General features: G+C 42.7%; 1 protein-coding gene across 1 annotated transcript in view; it reads left to right on the top strand.

The window, feature by feature from the left end:
- The window catches only part of topaz1 (testis and ovary specific TOPAZ 1), a 45733-nt gene that overhangs the window by 9824 nt on the left and 15972 nt on the right, over nucleotides 1–19937 (top strand). The window contains exons 4-6 of the mRNA XM_079828979.1: nucleotides 16271–16371; nucleotides 16458–16623; nucleotides 16708–16860. Coding sequence (XP_079685105.1) covers nucleotides 16271–16371; nucleotides 16458–16623; nucleotides 16708–16860 — 420 coding nt within the window. The remainder of the gene's footprint in view (nucleotides 1–16270; nucleotides 16372–16457; nucleotides 16624–16707; nucleotides 16861–19937) is intronic.

Genomic DNA, 19937 nt, shown 5'->3' with positions numbered 1-19937 from the left:
AGGTGCTTTTTGTTTGCCACTCTTTTTTCTGACTTTCACAGAAGCAATATCATCAATTACACCCTTAATTTTTGAGTTAAAAGAGTCAAGGAGAAAATCAACAGTCTGCAGATATGCTTGGTGTTAGAGATATAGCCTTCATAAACACCACACTAGTGTTCTCATTTAAGCATCTCTTTTTGACAGAGACAGATCTAGTTTCAATGGCAGGAGAGCTTGATATATCAAAGAAAATACAGAAATGATCAGACAGTGCCACATCCTTAATAACTATCGATGAAATGTTTAGACCCTTACTGATAAGTAAATCTAGAGTGCGTCCACGATCATGTGTGGGTCCGTGAACATGTTGTGTCAAATCAAAAGTGTTAAGAACAGTCATGATATCTTTTGTTGTACTGGATTCAGCATTGTCAATGTGAATGTTAAAATCCCCAGCAATAGCAAAACAGTCATACTCAGATGAGATTGCTGATAACAGCTCTGTAAAGTCATCAATAAAGGCCGGAGAATATTTTGGAGGACTACAAATAATGATAAGCAGGATGCGTGGTGCACCTTTTAGCACAATGCCCAGATATTCTAGAGACAAATAGTCACCAAATGATACTTGCTTACATTGATAGACATCTTTAAAAAGAGCAGCAAACCCCCCACCCCCCACCCCTCCTGACTGCTCTGCAGACACTCATAAAAGTAAAGTTAGGAGGGGCTGTTTCATTGAGGATTGTTGCACTGCTGCTGTCTTCTAGCCACGTTTCATTTAGAAGCAAAAAATCTAGGTTGTTTGTGGATATTAAGTCGTTGACTAGAAATTATTTGTTTTTAAGTGAACGGATGTTTAAAAGTGCTAACTTAACAGTATTAATTAAAAAAAAATTCCCACAGTAATCTTAGTTTGACAAGTAACAGGCAGCAGATTAGATGGGTTTGCCATACGGCCTGAGAAGGCCTTAGACTTTCTATCACGTAATAGAACAGAAATAGAGAAAGAGACAGGCACGCTGGTTCCCACTTGTTTTGTAAACATTTGATAAGGTTGCTGTTGACATTGCGAGGACCCAGAACATATCACTGAGAGCTGGTATCAGTTGTTTTTGGTGCAGATGGAGGAGGGTGTAGGGAGGGTCACAGGGGCAGAGCGAGCTGGGCCCACAGTCTTTGGTGGTTGTGGGGCTTGACGCTCTTTGGTTGATATCTGGGGGCTCGCAGCGATCGAGTGTGATTGTCTGGTTTCAGTATAAACAAAATCCATTTACTCTGTGAAGCTCAGAATAACACTGATATCTCTTCATCACAGCACCTGTTAGTGGATGGGATATTAGGCAGCAAGTGAACATTTTGTCCTCATAGTTGCTGTGTTAGAAGCAGGAAAAATGGGCAAGCATAAGTGTAAAGAGGTTCAGATGAGCGTTTAGAAAGGAAGAAGGCAGGGTCGGCGAAATGCTGGAACTCGTGGTTCTTTATTTTCAACTCCGTTACAAACGTAAACTGGCGCCTTGCGCACTCATATACATATCACTCAAAACTTGTATTCTTCTCTGTGTAACAACAGCTTTCTCTCAGTCCACGATCTCAGCACAGCTCCCACGAGTCCTCAGTGCCCCTCTCTCCCTCCACACTGCTCCAGCGTGGCTTTTAAGCGGTCTCTCCGCGCCAATCACTGCAATCAGACACAGGTGTTTATCATCATGCACTTGACCTACTTTCTTACCGCTCGTCTCCCGGCCTCCTCCGTCCGTGCAGACCTCGTGAAACCACGCCCCCTTCGCCACATACCCCTACCGCCCGTCTCAGGCCGGGGAGCCATCCGGCCTGCAGCCCCACCCCCCATTTCTGGAGAGAAAGTCAGCCACAGCCATCTGCGCCCCCGGCCTGTGGACCACCTTGAACTTAAAAGGCTGTAACGCGAGATACCAACGGGTGATCCGTGCGTTGGTATCCTTCATGCGGTGGAGCCAGTGCAAAGGGGCGTGGTCCGAACAGAGGGTGAATTCCCATCCCAGGAGATAATAGCGGAGAATGAGGACGGCCCACCGGATTGCCAAGCATTCCCTCTCAATGGTGCTGTACCTTGTTTCTCTCTTTGAAAGCTTCCCACTCACGTACAGCACTGGCCGCTCCTCGCCCTCTTTCTCCTGGGACAGGACTGCCCCCAACCCCCTGTCCGAGGCGTTAAAGCCTGCTGGCACGACTCTGTCCACTGGACCGTATCTGGGGCTTCCTTTTTAGTGAGGTCAGTCAGCGGGCTGGTGAGGTCCGAATATTTAGGTACAAACCTTCTATAATATCCCGCCAGCCACAGGAACTGCCTCACCTCCTTGTTGGTCTTTGGGCGTGGACAGGTCGCAATGGCTGCTGTCTTACAAATTTGGGGACGCACCTGTCCATGCCCTAAGTGGAATCCCAGATACTTGACTTCCAAGCCCACACTTCTTTGGATTGGCCGTCAGCCCTGCCCCCCTCAGCGAGTTCAGTACCGCCCGCACATGCTGCATATGCCGCTGCCAATCATTACTATAGATGATTATATCATCCAAGTATGCAGCGGCATATGCAGTGTGCGGTCGAAGGACACGGTCCATCAGTCGCTGAAAGGTGGCGGGTGCCCCGAACAATCCTAAAGGAAGCGTGAAAAATTGGTGCAATCCGAACGGCGTTGTGAAAGCTGTCTTTTCTTTGGATAATGGGGTTAAGGGGATCTGCCAATATCCTTTCGTTAAATCCAGTGTTGAATAAAAGCGAGCCGCACCTAGCCGATCAAGCAACTTGTCAATCCTTTGGATACGCGTTGAATTTCGACACAGCATTCACCTTGCGGTAATTCACACAGAACCGAACCGAGCCGTCCGTTTTAGGTACTAAGTACCTAACTATAGGGCTCGCCCAGTCACTACGGGATTCTTCTATTACACCCAAGTCTAGCATAGCCTCTAATTCCGTCTGAACTACCTTTTTCTTATGTTCCGGTAATCTATACGGCCGGCTGCGAACTACCACGCCCGGCTCTGTCTCAATCTGGTGTCGTATGAGATTCGTTTGACCGGGTAGGGGCGAAAACACGTCTGCAAATTCTGCTTGCAACTGGGCAATGTCAGTGAGCTGGGCAGGTGGGAGGTGATCTCCCCCTGAGGCCAGGGCGATCGGTTGGCATTTGATGCTCGCTTCTGGCCCGAGGTCATCCTCTGATGATACCACCGTGGCCAGCATCACTGACTCCGCCTCGTTCCCTTTTTTAAGGAGATTGAGGTGGTATATCTGATGTGCCCCGTTCCTATGCGTTCTAACTACCTCATAATTGAGATGTCCCACTCGCCGTGTAACCTCAAACGGTCCTTGCCACTTGGCGAGTAATTTTGAACTAGACGTGGGTAGCAATACAAGTACCTTCTTGTCCGGTGTAAATTCTTGCAGTCTGGTTCGTCTGTTGTACAACCGGCTTTTTGTGTCCTAAGCCTGTAGCAAATTATCCATTGATAGCCGCCCCAAAGTGTGGAGTTTTGCTCTCAGGTCCAGGACATCCTGATTTTCATTTTTGCTCTCCGATGGTCCGTCCTCCCAAGCTTCCCGCATGACGTCAAGGACCCCTCGGGGGTTGCCGCCCATACAGGAGCTCAAAGGGGGAAAACCCCGTGGAGGCTTGGGGGACCTCTCTTACAGCGAACAACAGAGGTTCCAGCCACTTGTCCCAATTATTGGCGTCTTCGTGTACGAATTTACGAATCATTGTCTTTAACGTGCGATTAAATCGTTCTACCAGACCGTCTGTTTGTGGGTGGTTAACGCTGGTACGAACCGACTTAATGCCCAATAATTCGTAAAGTTCACTTATGGTGTGAGACATAAATGCCGTGCCCTGATCGGTGAGAATCTGTTTCGGGATTCCCACCCGGGAGATTAAACGAAACAGCGCGTCCGCCACACTTTTTGCCGAAATGTTGCGGAGGGCTACTGCTTCGGGGTATCGTGTTGCATAATCCACTATGACTAATGCAAAACGATGCCCCCGTGCGGATTGTTCTAATGGCCCGATGAGGTCCATACCTATTCTTTCGAAGGGAACCTGCACAAGAGGTAGAGGGCACAATGGCGCTTTTGGATCGGCCGGTGGGTTTATCAGCTGACATTCACGACAAGCGGCACACCATCTGCGCACATTCTCGTGAATGCCCGGCCAGAAAAATCTAGCCATTAAACGATTCAATGTGCCAGTTTGACCCAAATGACCGGCCATGGGATTACAATGAGCCGCCTGGAAAAGCATTTCCCGACGGCTCTTTGGTACCAATAACTGGGTTGTATCCTGTTTTGTCTGAGCATCCTGGGTTGCTCGATACAACCTGTCTTTGATTACTGCAAAATAAGGATAAGATAGCGGTCGCGCCGATTGGAGTAGCCGTCCGTCGAGGGTGCGGACCTCCTCGAAAGCGTTTTAGAGCAATTCGTCCTGGGACTGTTCCAGAGGAAAGTCATCACTCTCGGAAAGGATTAGCCTCTCTATCGCGCTCCGTTCCTCTGATCCAGCCCCAGACGGTCCCGGATTGGCTTCCCCTAGCTGCGCAACCGCGCTCGCTCCCTGCTTTCTTTTCTCCCAGGAGACACCCGCACAAATATATCCCAACAAATCCGTGAACACTGGCCAATTTGTCCCTAAAATCAGCGGGTGCCTGAGGTGGGAACTAACCGCTACCTCCACACTATGTTTTATCTCGCGAAATTGAATCACAACCGGTACCAATGGGTACTTCACCATATCCTCGTGCACAAACCTCACCGTAACCAAGCGGCCATTATCCAATGCCTCGGGTTGAATCGGGCTTTGATGAATAGAGTTCTGGTTACAACCTGAATCCACCAAAGCCTGATATGTACCCCCCTTTAACCCCCTCGAGTCGGCGGTCGCACCGACGCGATCGGCTCTCTTTTTTTCTTATCAGTGCCAAAGAGACTCAAATAACTCTGTCGTTTTTTTTATCATTCATGCAAGTGTTATACATCATTATATTCTGTTAAGTTTCAATTTTTTTTGTGTACAGCCACAATACAAACAAATTGTTGTGCTTTTTGTAAAATAAGGGAAACAAACATGATTCGCGATCTTCAGCCTCTCTCTCAATGATGTCTAATCTGATTCTCTTTAGAAAACGACCTGTAGCTTTGTTAAACCTTGACACAGAAACATGAGACCTATGTCTAAAGAAACTATGAAATGTCAGGTTTTTAAATCATGTAGATCAAAACGAAAACAAATATTCTGTGTTTATGTAATCTGTGTGAAAAGTGGGAGATATTAGTCAACTCATTACCCGCTAATGTGTCCACGCCCACAGACCGCGCGCTACAAGCAATCAATGCGTCGACGCCCACACACACATCAACTCATGCAAACAACTAGTGAAGCTATGGGTCAGATACATCGCTTTGAGTAATAATCCTGGAATAATTCTCCTCAGGGAAAGCTGATTCTGTAAGGTAGGCTAAGTTTAAAAGGCTCAGTTAGCATCTGTGAATATTAAATGCAAAAAGACTGTTTAATTATAAATCCTGATGCAACATGACGCAAGACTGTTTAGACATGATTTATTTGGCCTGTTTTCGTTTTGTATAAGTTGTATCTTAATTTTAATCAATGTTTTTAAACCGAATTTTGTATAAGAAGTCAATATAACAGACAATAGCCTTAACGCTGCATTGCACGCCTCTCATAAATGAACTTAAGATGGAAATTATATTTGAGTATTAATTGCCTTTTTTACAATGAATTTCGTTTTGTATAAATTGTATCTTAATATTAATCAATGTTTTTAAACCGAATTTTGCTTCATATTGATGTTTAAATATTATACCCTATGTTTTAGTTTTTTTGTTTGTTTTTTAGAAAGTTAATTGCTATCTTTTAAACTGAATTTCGTTTTGTATAAATGGTATCTTAATTTTAATCAATGTTTTTAATATATTTGATATAATATAACAGGCTGGTATAAACATATTTTAGTATGTTTGATACCAATATAGCAGACAATAGCCTTAGCGCTGGCTCATGCATTTCACGTGTTTTTGACTAAAGCTGGTAATGATATTTGAGTATTTTGTGTATTTGATCGTTTACAAATGATTCAGAAAATATTTGCCATTGAAATGACTGGGAAAAAGTGTCCCAATCAACCTAAAGTCACCAGATACTATTTGAAATCATAATTGCATTGTATTGCATTGTTGTTTTAAATCCCAAATATTTTACCTATAACATTCATCATTACCAATTGTCACAATATTACTTTTTTTTTTTAGCTCTCCAAAAACATTTCTGTTTGAAATCTTGTTTCTTTTTTGGCAGATAATTTAGCTTGCTTTAAGTAAAAACTTTAAGTAAAAAACTTAAAAAACTTTTTTTTTTTACTGTTACTGTACTTATCTAGTAAACCTAAAATCTAATAGGCCTACCTAAAGCTCATTTATTATGCAGCTCATTATTAGCCTACTTGCATAAGTACTGAGTAAAGAAAAAGTGTTTTACAAAATGTAAATGAATATATTGTTTTATGTGAGTAGGCTCAATGATTCTCACATCAGTTTAAAGCAAAAACTCTAAACAAAAACACCCAATAATCAAAGGGCTTGTGAACACATATCTATTGTGTGTTTTGAAGCCTTAATTAATTTTTTTTATTTATTTTTCAAAAATTATGCATAAACATTATTCTCTCAAAAATACAAGCATGTATATACATGTTGCTCACATATTATGGTAGCCCAGTTTGTGCTGAATACAGTGTAATTACACTTTTGCCATTAATGTGTTTATAAGCAACTGAAAAATGCACAAATGTCAGAGCATGTCAAAACTTCTAAAGGGCCCCAAAATAGCTCAGACTCATAGGGGTTAATACTAATCAATAATCGATCAAGGGCGGCTTGCTTGTCCCCGCAGCACCAACAAGCCGGCCCAGGCTTTCCCGCCACCCTAGTGGCAGGAAGCGGGACAAGAGATTGGCGCGGAGAGAGCGGTGGAACGTGGTCGGAGGTCTGACCCGCCCCCAACGATCCGTCCGCCCGGGATGGGGTTCCCGGTCCCGTGGGTCCTTCGCTGCCCCTCCAACGGGGCATTGGCCTCGGCGGCATTCCCCGGCGGTACCTGGAAAAAAGGAACAGGCGAAGAAGGAATGGGGAAAGAGGAAGAAAGAGAGACTGCTGGGAGGGGTTCGCCGACCCCGTGGCACGCCACCATCTGCTCCTCCGCCAGTCGAATGGCCGAGTCCAGCAACGTGGGGTGGTGGCACTGGACCCACTGCGCAGTCTTCTTGGGCAGTCGTGCTACAAACTGCTCCAGTACCACCTGGTCTATGATTTCCTCCACTTCGCGTCCCTCAACCACAAGCCATCTGTGGCACGCGTCCCTTAGCTGTTGGGCCATCACGAAGGGTCAGCCACCTTCCCCCAGACCCAGCGTCCGGAACCGCTGGCGATGTTGCTCGGGGGACAGGCCGACCCGCTGGAGGATGGCCCTCTTCAGGTCTTGATAGACCAGGAGGTTCTGGACTGGTAGCTGTTGCGCCGCCAGTTGTGCCTCTCCTGTCAGCAAAGGAATGAGACATACTGGCCAGTGCTCTTGTGGCCATCCACAGGTCTCCGCGGTCCTCTCAAAAAGATCCAGGAACGCCTCAGGATCGTCCTGAGCGCTCATCTTCATCAGGGGCATGTGGGTGGGCGGCGCTGGATCAGCAGATGGTCCCTCGGTCCGAACCCCCCGGTCCAGACAGCTCCGGAACAGCTTGTGGTCCTCTTGTTGGGCACTGACGAGGGCACGGAAGCGTTGCTCCTGATCCTCCCTCATCTCGACCAGTGCCTGATGGTGTTCTTGGTGTAGTCCCGTGAGCGACTGGATGATCTCCGCAAACGGCGAGGCTGACGGGGTTTGCATGATGGCGGCGGCTGCTTCTTCCTTTCCCGGGTTTTGGCACCAGTGTAAAGAGGTTCAGATGGGCGTTTGGAAAGGAAGAAGGCAGGGACGGCGAAATGCTGGAACTCGTGGGTCTTTATTTTCAACTCGGTTACAAACGTAAACTGGCGCCTTGCGCACTCATATACATATCTCTCAAAACTTGTATTCTTCTCTGTGTAACAACAGCTTTCTCTCAGTCCACGACCTCAGCACAGCTCCCACGAGTCCTCAGCGCCCCTCTCTACCTCCACACTGCTCCAGCGTGGCTTTTAAGCTGTCTCTTCGCGCCAATCACTGCAATCAGACACAGGTGTTTATCATCATACACTTGACCTACTCGTCTCCCGGCCTCCTCCGTCCGTGCAGACCTCGTGAAACCACGCCCCCTTCGCCACATTAAGGATTTGAGCGAGTTTGACAAGGGTCAAATTGTGATGGCTACACATCAGAGCATCTCCAAAACTGCAGCTCTTGTGGGGTGTTCCGGGTCTGCAGTGGTCAGTATCTATCAAAAGTGGTCCAAGGAAGGAACAGTGGTGAACCGGCGACCAGGGTCATGGGTGGCCAAGTAACCTACTGGAGGTCATTTTGTAGGGCTCTGGCAGTGCTCCTCCTGTTCCTCCTCGCACAAAGGAGCAGATACCGGTCCTGCTGCTGGGTTGTTGCCCCCTGTCCAGCTCTCCTCGTGTAACAGCCTTTCTCCCGCTATCTCCTCCATGCTATTGCAACTGTGCTGTGAGACACACCAACCCTCCTTACCACGGCACACACACACACACACACACACACACATGTATATATATATATTAGGGCTGGGCAAATTAACGTGTTTACGCCGGCAATTATTTTTTTCAGTGTAACTCATTAAAAATATTTAACCCAATTAACGCAGCGTCCGTTTTTATATAAATTTTTGCCCAGCGTTACAGTATATGATCACGCTCTTATTCATGTTAATGCTTTTTAAACAATCTAAGCGCGACAAGACACAAGAGAACACGCTGTAGGCTATGTCAGTGTCCTGTCTGTGTGGGTGCGTCTCATGTCAGCTAATCGAGGGACACCAGGGTTTTTCCTGGGTCAAAAATGTTCTTCGGTGGTGGTTGACACACACACACACACACACCCTACCCACGTGATCTGCGAGCACAATACTGACAATACATTTAAAAAAATGCTAGTACTTTTGATAATCTTATTTTGATATCTCATATTATGTATGATCTGTATGTATGTATGATACATCAATGTTTATTTCTTTTGTTCCTCATTTTTTACACTATTTACAGATAATTGTTTTGGTATATATTCATATAATCAGCTAGCTAATAACAACTTTGTTCTGGTTTCACCTCACTCCAGTCTAAATGATTGTAGGCTATTTATTTTACTACACATTGTCAACAGAAATAAGCTGAAATGCTGTTGATAATTAAAAATAATTCTTACTAGTATCCACTTTTGCTAAATTGGGTAAGCACACTTGTGTTCTCATTTCAGATGCATGCGTTCTAAGTAAATTAATAAACTAATTCGTTAGTTCAGTGTTGGACAGATCAGTTGTTCTAACCCAGTGTTTCCCAACCTTTTTTCAGTCATGGCACCCTTTGAAAATGTTTGCATACTTTATGCTAGGGGTGTAAAGGTACAGATTGCTCATGGTTCAGTTTGTATCATGGTTTCGGTACGGTTCAGTATTTGCTATGTTCAGGGAAAAAAGGACTACTGTCAAATAAAAATAAAGAAAATAATAAGAACAAATTATTTAAATACAAGCAGTAGCAAAAATAAATACTATTGAGCAAAGATACTAATAAAATAAACTTTTTTTCAGGTATGTCTAACATTAGTTTTCAGGTACAGAAATTGATCAAATGTAAAATAACATTGCATATTTGAGTGTATAAATTAAACATTAATCCTATTAAACTTACAAAAGCATTTCAATCAAGAGCAGTGAGTGATGTCCTTCTCTTTTGTTGTTTGACATTAAACAGACAGCAGTAAAGACTACTGCCCCTTTAAGACCTAATGCTCGGATATGCGTTGTCTTTCTCGACTGTATAAAGTTTACTTAAAGGTCCCATGGCATTAAATTTTCATTTTATGAGGTTTTTCAACATTAATATGAGTTCCCCTAGCCTGAATATTGTCCCCAAGTGGATAGAAATGTTGATCGGTGTAAAACCGAGTTCTGCCTGTCTTTCTCTGCCTTTGAGAAAATGACAGGCCAGACTAGCCAATCCTGAAGTCTCCTGGTTTGACGTCCAAGCAGGAGGTAACGGTTACCTCCCTTTCCTCCGCCCAGAGAATGTGGCACGCCCATGCTTGTGAACGAGTGAACGCTGGCAGTTTCTCAGTGTTTGGATGTACAAATGAAAACAGAAGTCTTTTTTCAGTTCCTTCTGATCTGTGATCAGTGATTTCTGATGTGTAGCTAATTATTTTTTATTCGTGCACACGCAGCTCTCTCTCTCCAGACAGAACGGTGTTTTCTATCTTGTGAGTCAGTGTTTTTGTACGTCCTCGTCGTGTCTATCGATTCTACAATGTGCATACAGTCATGAGTTTCTGCTCAACATCGGCAGAGTCAGATCTTTAGAGATAAACTTCACACACGCCGAAGCTCGGGCTGCACTGGCCGGTGGCCTTCAACATCCCTGACCCCCAGTACTGCATCTGGCCCACAGCGGAGGCACCAAACGCGGCGTGAGATTAAGCAGAAGGGGGGTAAGCGTGAGCATATCCGGGCTAGCCAGCCTAGCCCCACAATAAACTGGATTACATTCGATTGTGCTGTTGTGTCTTTGTTTGCGCTGTGTACTCAACGCGCATCACTGACGCTTTTATTTTATTTTAAAAATAATGCTATTATCAACACTTACTTTTAACTCGTTCATCTCGACAGCTGTAATGGTACTTTGCATGTGTTACAAAGTTGGTAATAATGATGAAGACGGACTCGGTGTGACTGGGACTCGTGTTTATTCAGAACTCTCAGATACAAACACAATAAACTCGCGCTGACTGACAGCGCTCTCATAACTCAGTAGTTACTATAAATAATTTTGTTAGCGATCGCTGAGCTCCGTCTCTGGTACATTAGTGATGTCCGGTTCGCGAACGATCTTTCTTTTGAACCAGTTCTTTTTAGTGAACCGAATCAGTTCACCAAATCGGACTGAATCGTTCTAAACGTTTTGCGTCTCCAGTCAGCGCTGATCCATAATTTACTAAAGTTACTAACTTTCTGACATGAGTGACAGTCCCTCTGACTAGAAATAGACTAATAACCTAAAGTATATGCTGTAACTACAACAGTTCAGACATGCTGAGATCTGATGTGAAATGAACTCAGGTCCATCCATCTCTCTGGCAGCAGCTCGTGCCTGCTCCTGCCTCGTAGACCTCGTTAAACCACGCCCCCTCCGCTCATTTAAAATGCAAAGATGTCAGCCAATCACAACAGTGGGCGTTATTACTGAAGTCTCACAGCAGACACGCCTCTTGAAGCAGGGCATTCAGCCACAGGGCAAACAGCAGTATAGAAAAAATGCCTTTTATTTCTAAATTATGACATTTTATGATGTAAAAGTCATACTAACAATATAAGTACACCTCAGGAAACATTATAAAATAATAGAAAAATGCCATGCCATGGGACCTTTAAGGCATATACAGACTATGTCTGCTAGAATACTCATCAAGATGGACATTTTGACATACTTTTTGTGTGAGTTTGTCCGTTCAAGAGCAAGACTTGAAAGAGAACTCAATATTTGCGCGCTGTGAGACGTGTGCGCGCTCTCGGATAAGTGCACAGAGACACATTTTCTCACAGCGCGCTCGACTTCTCATTCGCGTCTTATGGCACTACTACACTACACCCGGGTGATGACGGCGGAAATTACTGGTCATATTAGAACATACGGCAGCACTCACAGGCATTGAACAAAGTTTACAAAGAGAGAATTATTTGAAGGACTTTTACACGGCACCCCTGCTCTCGTCAGACGTGTTTCCCGGTTGGGAAACACTGTACTAACCAGTCGTTAAAATGATTCGGTTCAAAGGAGTCATTAGGTCGCGAATCGGACATTAGCAGACGCGTTGTGTGTGAATCCCATCTGTTAGAACATCGCGAAAGATTTCAACACACAGAAAACACTTCATAACTGAATATAATTTGTTTCCCGTTTATTGAAAGTATGCGTTATGTCAGCTGGTCAAAAAAGAGTAAACGTTTTTTTGAGCGCAATTCACACCCAGCGGTAATTCTAGGATGTGTCACGTGCAACATGGTTTCGGTCTTCCGACCTTTTGATTTGGATTAATATGTGAAATATGAGATAGCTAACAGCTAACACAGTGGTTATTTTAAAGACAGAGAGAGTGTGCGCGGGGGAGGAGCTCTGATCATTCTCTCTGTCACGCAGTCACAAGCACAGCATCTATTCTACATCATTCATAAATCACAATAACTCATCAAATTAGGCTTTGGCGGGACAAAAATTCGTTTTGGCAAGCGCCAAAAAATTTTCAATGCAGGAAAAACCCTGGACACTCTAACACACACACTCGACGCATAGACAGACTCGCGTCAGTCTTGTGCATACATCGAGGTATCTTTTGCTCTTGAACAAACAATAACAACAACACCACTGAGAATTTTCCCAAATGGCAGTTGTGTCGAGTATTCTCATATTAGGAGTATAGTATAGGAGTATAACGTATAGGAATGAAAATTTCATTTGATGAGGTTTTGTAACATTAAAATGAGTTCCCCTAGCCTGTATATGGTCCCCAAGTGGCTAGAAATTTTGATGGGTGTAAACCGAGTTCTGGCTGTCTTTCTCTACCTTTGAGAAAATGACAGCTCAGACGAGCTGATCTGGAATTTTCCTGTTATGACATCATACCAGGAAAGGTTACCTCCCCTTCCTCTGCTTTGCCCGCCCAGAGCATTTGGAGAAAATGGATTCAGTTTATGTCAGCACAGGCTTTACAAACAGACTTAACAATATGGATTCGACAGCACTGCGACAAACAGTGAGTAACAGTGTTCATTAATGCCTGGTCTGTGATCAGTGATTTCTGATGTGTAGCTAATCATTCAAGTGCACTCAGACTTTCTTTCTAGATTGTTTAATGTTCGCCGTCTTGATGCCCTAAGCGTAATGCATCAGTGAATCAAGCCAGTGACTACGATCGTTTCTTTTAGTAGCATGAAACAAATCCCTTATGTAAGTGATTAAACTACAGAGAGCGATCCAAGAACACTCTTTATAATGTTCGTGTGACAGAGGGCTCTTTCACGATCACGGTAGCACTACATTTTACACGCACATTTGATCCATTATCCACCTGGTTTATTGTTTCCTACCCTTGGGTGCACATGAGGGTAGCACATTTGATCCATTATCCACCTGGTTTATTGTTTCCTACCCTTGGGTGCACATGAGGGTCAGGTTAACGCTTCAGTAGCATACATAACACACATATTCACACCATTATCGCATCTTTTTCCAAATCCCCTTTATAAACACACACAGACAATAGATAAATTAATCCATAGATGTTTATTGGACTTATCTGCATATTATGTTTTGTCTTTGGTCGTGGTCTGTTTGTGTTGTGGTTAGTCCAGGTTACCGGAGGCAAATGGCAATCATTCTGTCAATCACACGTTGCGAGTGTATCTGCACACTTGCCCAAACTGCCGTTATAATGAATGACACTGTTATGCTGCACAAAGCTCTTACTGTATTCCTGTCGATGTTGTGTTTGCTGTTAGTTGTGGTGAAAGCATTTTTGTGAGAGAAAACGTGTTGCAAAGACAAGATCACTGCATTCATTCATTCATTCATTCATACTAACGATATAAGTACACCTCAGGAAACATTATAAAATAATAGAAAAATGCCATGCCATGGGACCTTTAAATAACATCTTAAATGAACTTAGAGTTGTGAGGAAATGAGATGCGCTGGACAGCGCGTCAGATCTGCGTCATGTTCGTCAGCGGCCGATCTTAAAGTGACCACAGCACTGATGATGCCTGTCATTAATGTTCATCAAAGAACAATGGGAACAGAGAAAATTGTAGCTTTAATGATGATTAATCTATATTTCATTTATTATTTATGCAGTTAAGAACGGTTTTTGATAACTATTACATTCCTGTACATGTCTAACAGGGAAGGCCATGGGTAAATATAACATAACAATAAATGTTGAAATTGGACGTCATTTAATGTTTCATAGAGACATTAGTATCAGTTATACTGGCCTTCATTGATAAAAAAAAATGCCATTACAACAAATATTTAAAATATGCTGTCTTTAAATCGTTTCTACATTAATTTGGAGAGTAACTGAAATTAATACAATATTAAAAACTCGCGATTAATTACAGAAAAAAAATCGATTGTTTTTTTTAATCGATTTCCAGCACCAATATATACATAATATACAAGTCTTAAGCACGTTAGCATTTAGAAAAAATATGTTAAGCCAGTTATTTATACATTTTACTGTATTGTGTCAGTAGGAAATGTCAGTTTACATTTCCAAACATTCCTTTTGTCATTAATTGCAATAATCCAGTGAGATTTTTGTATGCACAAGGAGTCTGACAACAGCTGGTATGCTCAAAATGGATATCTGATCTCACCATCATTGCGTCTACTTGAAGAAACAGAAAAAAACTTGGAGACATTGCCGCAGTTCTTCTGGATTTAGTCCAAGAGGCTAGCCTGGATGCCAGCCGAATTTAGCCCCGCCCACAATTTTTTTTGCTCGGGCAATTCGGTCTGGACTTGCTCCATAGAGGAGTAATTATGCCCGAACAGAAACTGTTCGGACCAATGAAATTGTCAGGGCGGGCTTTAGACGATGATGGACAGATGATAAACAGTAACGTAATCAACCACGTCATCGAAGGCTCTTGGGTTGAATTTGCTCTTATCCTAAACGGAGAACTTGTTCGTATATGCATTCACCTTCACTATTTCTCTCAGAAACGATGATCGTGTTGGTAAGTACTCTGTGTATCCTTAAATAATTTTATTACTGGCAAAGATCATTTACACTCATCTTTTTCTTGTAACGTTACTTAATCCAGCGTGCGTGCAGACAGGGTTTCCAAGTGTTTTTGCAATGTCACGCACAATTGCTACTCAAAACTATAGCCCAAAACAATAACTTTCCGGGGTGTTCTCCGGTTAAAAAATGGCGTTTGGTTGGCAAAATATGTTATTTTGGCAAGGTTGCCTGCTAAAATTCGCATTCCTGGGTTTATATAATCACATAATTGGGGTCGCTTCAACCATGGAAAAAAACACGGACTTGGCAACACAGTGCAGTTGAGTTCTGTTGACATTTGACAACTAACGTTACGCGTCGCTCCGTTGCTCTGATTGGTTGTGGGTCTATCCAATTGAGGTCTTTCCTGGCTCGGTTGAAAAACGCCCCATAATCAAAGCTCAATGGAGCGGTACCAGACTCAAATTCTGACTAGAATTGAGTATGGCCACGCCAGGCTACCAAGAGGCTTAACCCCTAGGAGTCTGTGGCATTTTTGGGTCCCTTTTAGAAGTTTTGACATGCTCTGACATTTGTATTTTTTCAGTTGCTTATAAACATATGAATGGTAAAAGTATCATTTCATCGTATTCATCGCAAACTGGGCTATGTGAGCAACATGTATGTGCATGCTTGTATTTTTGAGAGAATAATGTTAATGCATGGTTATTGAAAGAAAAATTGTCGTGCCTAGAGTTATTGCTTCATAATGATGTAAAAATCATTGTGCCACCTCATTCACATCAAACAATATATTGATTTAAATTTTGTGAAACACTTTTTGTTTACAGCTGCATAATGAATGAGCCTTTGAGTTAGGTATGTGAGAGGGAACTATAAAAAAGAATATGAGGAAAAAACTGGACAAAATAAATTATTTAGAATATAGTTAACAATTTAAATTTGAGAGCCAAAATGCACATTGAGTACATGATTATACCTGGAAATAAATCCTACTCCAAGATGCATCCCATACCTGGCATTTCTGATAAGAAAAAAAGCGAGGTGAAGGCGCCGGTAACTTTGCCAACCCCTGGGGGTTAAGCCAGGTTTAGACCTTAGTTCAATTAGGATATTTAAGTAGCTTTTATGAACATGCCATAGAAAAAAAAATATTACTGGTGTACATCTTGAGACACGACAATGGCACTGACATATTTTAAGATATGTCAGTGCAAGTTGCTTTCAAACATTCTTGGACTAAAGACAAATTTTGGGTGGATTATCATGTCTTTATTCTGTCAGTGTGTCAGCAAGCCTCGTCTAATGAAATGATCAAAACCATCCTGGGGAGGATTGGAGTCTCTCTGATCTTCAGGTACCACAGGACACAAGAGTGGAATAAGGTGGGTGTGTATCCTGATTGTGGAAGCACGCTGTACAGTAATAAAGCTTTGACTGAATAATGTGTGCATGTCTTGCATGTTCTTAGGGAATGAAACTGGTCAGTGTGATGTTCAGACTGCACATTGAATTCATCACTCTGAAGGGAATTATGGGGAATGAACATGGGGTGTCTCGCTGTCAACTGGTCACTTTGGCAACAGAGCTCTTCCTTCACAGCGGGAGTATTGAGGGAGCTTTGAAAATGCTGAGAGGTAAAATGGAGATATGCAACTTTTGTTCATATTGATCTGAATCTGCAAATAAGGGATAACTTGTGTGTGTTTCTTTTCCTTCAGCTGATGGTTGGTTTGTGAGCTCAAGCATGTGGCCTTGTGAGCAGGCTGACATAGAAAGTCGAAAACATGTCCTGACTCTCTTAGCTGAGAAGACATCAAACAGAGACACCTTTGAGATTCTGACCAACTTACCTGGACTCAGACAACCGATAAGCAAGTTATTTCTTCTTTTATCTTCTCTCATTGTGGTGTAATGATACACTCATGATTAGATTAGATGCAAAACGCGATACTGAACTCCTGATATGATGCTATCATGATATTTTAAACCAAAATAAAGAAGAGGGTTTTTTACAATTATTATTACTACGCTATTATTAGGACCCATAAATATTCCCCCATTGCATTATACAGGGATGCAAACAGCGCACTTTTCGGCGCCTCCCGCTTTTTTTCACGGCAGTTTGGGTGACTTGTGTGAATCGTACAGATCCGAAGAGTTTTTTAAGGGAGGGGGAGGGGAGGGGGCTCTGAGAGGGTGTGATTATAATTTCACCAACAGTATTATGGATTACCTCCACCAATCAAGTAAATAGGAGCTAAGCAAAGCAGAACACTGTGCGCCTAAATAGCCGAATCTGCTCATGTGAACCACTAGTGTTTCTTTTTGCTGCATGTCTTTATCTGCCACTGCAACAAATCTCTACCTGAGACCAGAGTTCGGCACTGAGCAACTGGTGAGATCACTGGAGGTTAGGATATTTTTGGTTTATAATGTTATTATACACAGGGCAGTGTAGGGCTGGGCAATATATCGCATGACATTGTTAGGCGCATCTCGTCAGTAAAGCCGGTTCCTTGATTAGTAGTAAATCGCCATCACCTGCTTTCAGATAGAGCGGCATTTACTACACAGAGCCGTAGTTCACTGACAAGCTGAGCCATATCGCATTAATTATCGCAGGCGATACGTCCGTGATAATTAATGCGATATGGCTCAGCTTGTCAGTGAACTATGGCTCTGTGTAGTAAATGCAGAAAATCTGAAAGCAGGTGATGGCGATTTACTACTAATCAAGGAACCGGCTTTACTGACTTTACTGGCAATCGATTAATCACATCCAAAATAAAAATTTGCGTTTACATAATATATATGTTTGTACTGTGTATAATTATTGTGTGTATATATAAATACACATTCCTTTATGTGTATATTTATGAAATATTTGCATGTATATACTGTATATATTTATATAATTTCTTTCTTAAATATATACATGCATATATGTATGGAGTAAAGCAAGAAGAAGTGCTAGATGGTTCAATAAGAGTTTATGTTTCAGAATAATAAATGAAATAGAATATTCCAAATTAGTGTCTATGTTTCAGAATTTCATTTTACTCTGTGCCTATTAGGGTGGGCTGGGGATGGCAGGGGTATGTGACAATGTACAGTGAGGAAAATAAGTATTTCAACACCCTGCTATTTTGCAAGTTCTCCCACTTAGAAATCATGGAGGGGTCTGAAATTGTCATCGTAGGTGCATGTCCACTGTGAGAGACATAATCTAAATAAAAAAAATCCAGAAATCACAATGTATGATTTTTTTAAACTATTTATTTGTATGATACAGCTGCAAATAAGTATTTGAACACCTGATAAAATCAATGTTAATATTTGGTACAGTAGCCTTTGTTTGCAATTACAGAGGTCAAATGTTTCCTGTAGTTTTTCACCAGGTTTGCACACACTGCAGGAAGGATTTTGGCCCACTCCTCCACACAGATCTTCTCTAGATCAGTCAGGTTTCTGGCCTGTCGCTGAGAAACACAGAGTTTGAGCTCCCTCCAAAGATTCTCTATTGGGTTTAGGTCTGGAGACAGGCTAGGCCACGCCAGAACCTTGATATGCTTCTTACAGAGCCACTCCTTGGTTATCCTGGCTGTGTGCTTCGGGTCATTGTCATGTTGGAAGACCCAGCCTCGACCCATCTTCAATGCTCTAACTGAGGGAAGGAGGTTGTTCCCCAGAATCTTAAATACAAAAATACATGGCCCCGGTCATCCTCTCCTTAATACAGTGCAGTCGCCCTGTCCCATGTGCAGAAAAACACCCCCAAAGCATGATGATACCACCCCCATGCTTCACAGTAGGGATGGTGTTCTTGGGATGGTACTCATCATTCTTTATCCTCCAAACACGTTTAGTGGAATTATGACCAAAAAGTTCTATTTTGGTTTTTGTCTCATCTGACCACATGACTTTCTCCCATGACTCCTCTGGATCATCCAAATGGTCATTGGCAAACTTAAGACGGGCCTGGACATGTGCTGGTTTAAGCAGGGGAACCTTCCGTGCCATGCATGATTTCAAACCATGACATTTTAGTGTATTACCAACAGTAACCTTGGAAACGGTGGTCCCAGCTCTTTTCAGGTCATTGACCAGCTCCTCCCGTGTAGTTCTGGGCAGATTTCTCACCTTTCTTAGGATCATTGAGACCCCACGAGGTGAGATCTTGCATGTAGCCCCAGTCCATGGGAGATTGACAGTCATGTTTAGCTTCTTCCATTTTCTAATGATTGCTCCAACAGTGGACCTTTTTTCACCAAGCTGCTTGGCAATTTCCCCGTAGCCCTTTCCAGCCTTGTGGAGGTGTACAATTTTGTCTCTAGTGTCTTTGGACAGCTCTTTGGTCTTGGCCATGTTAGTAGTTGGATTCTTACTGATTGTATGGGGTGGACAGGTGTCTTTATGCAGCTAACGACCTCAAACAGGTGCATCTAATTTAGGATAATAAATGGAGTGAAGGGGGACATTTTAAAGGCAGACTAACAGGTCTTTGAGGGTCAGAATTCTAGCTGATAGACAGGTGTTCAAATACTTATTTGCAGCTGTATCATACAAATAAATAGTTAAAAAAAGCATACATTGTGATTTCTGGATTTTTTTTTTTAGATTATGTCTCTCACAGTGCACATGTACCTACGATGACAATTTCAGACCCCTCCATGATTTCTAAGTGGGAGAACTTGCAAAATAGCAGGGTGTTCAAATACTTATTTTCCTCACTGTATGTATCTGGATATTTGCCGCGGGGAGAGGGCTTCGATTACCTCTCTCTTTTTTGACCATACATGTGTTTGCATCCCTGATTATAATAAATTATATTCAACATTATATATAGTTTATTTGTGTAGTAATATCACTGAAACTCTTTAAACTTCTTTTTTTTCTCACACAATACCCGTGCATTCAATGCAGGCATTTGCTGGATCTCTTAGACAAG

Source organism: Gobio gobio (genome assembly GCF_949357685.1).
Source record: "Gobio gobio genome assembly, chromosome: 11".
In the NCBI taxonomy this organism is placed as follows: Eukaryota; Metazoa; Chordata; class Actinopteri; order Cypriniformes; family Gobionidae; genus Gobio; species Gobio gobio.
This window is presented reverse-complemented; position numbering and strand designations above follow the sequence as displayed.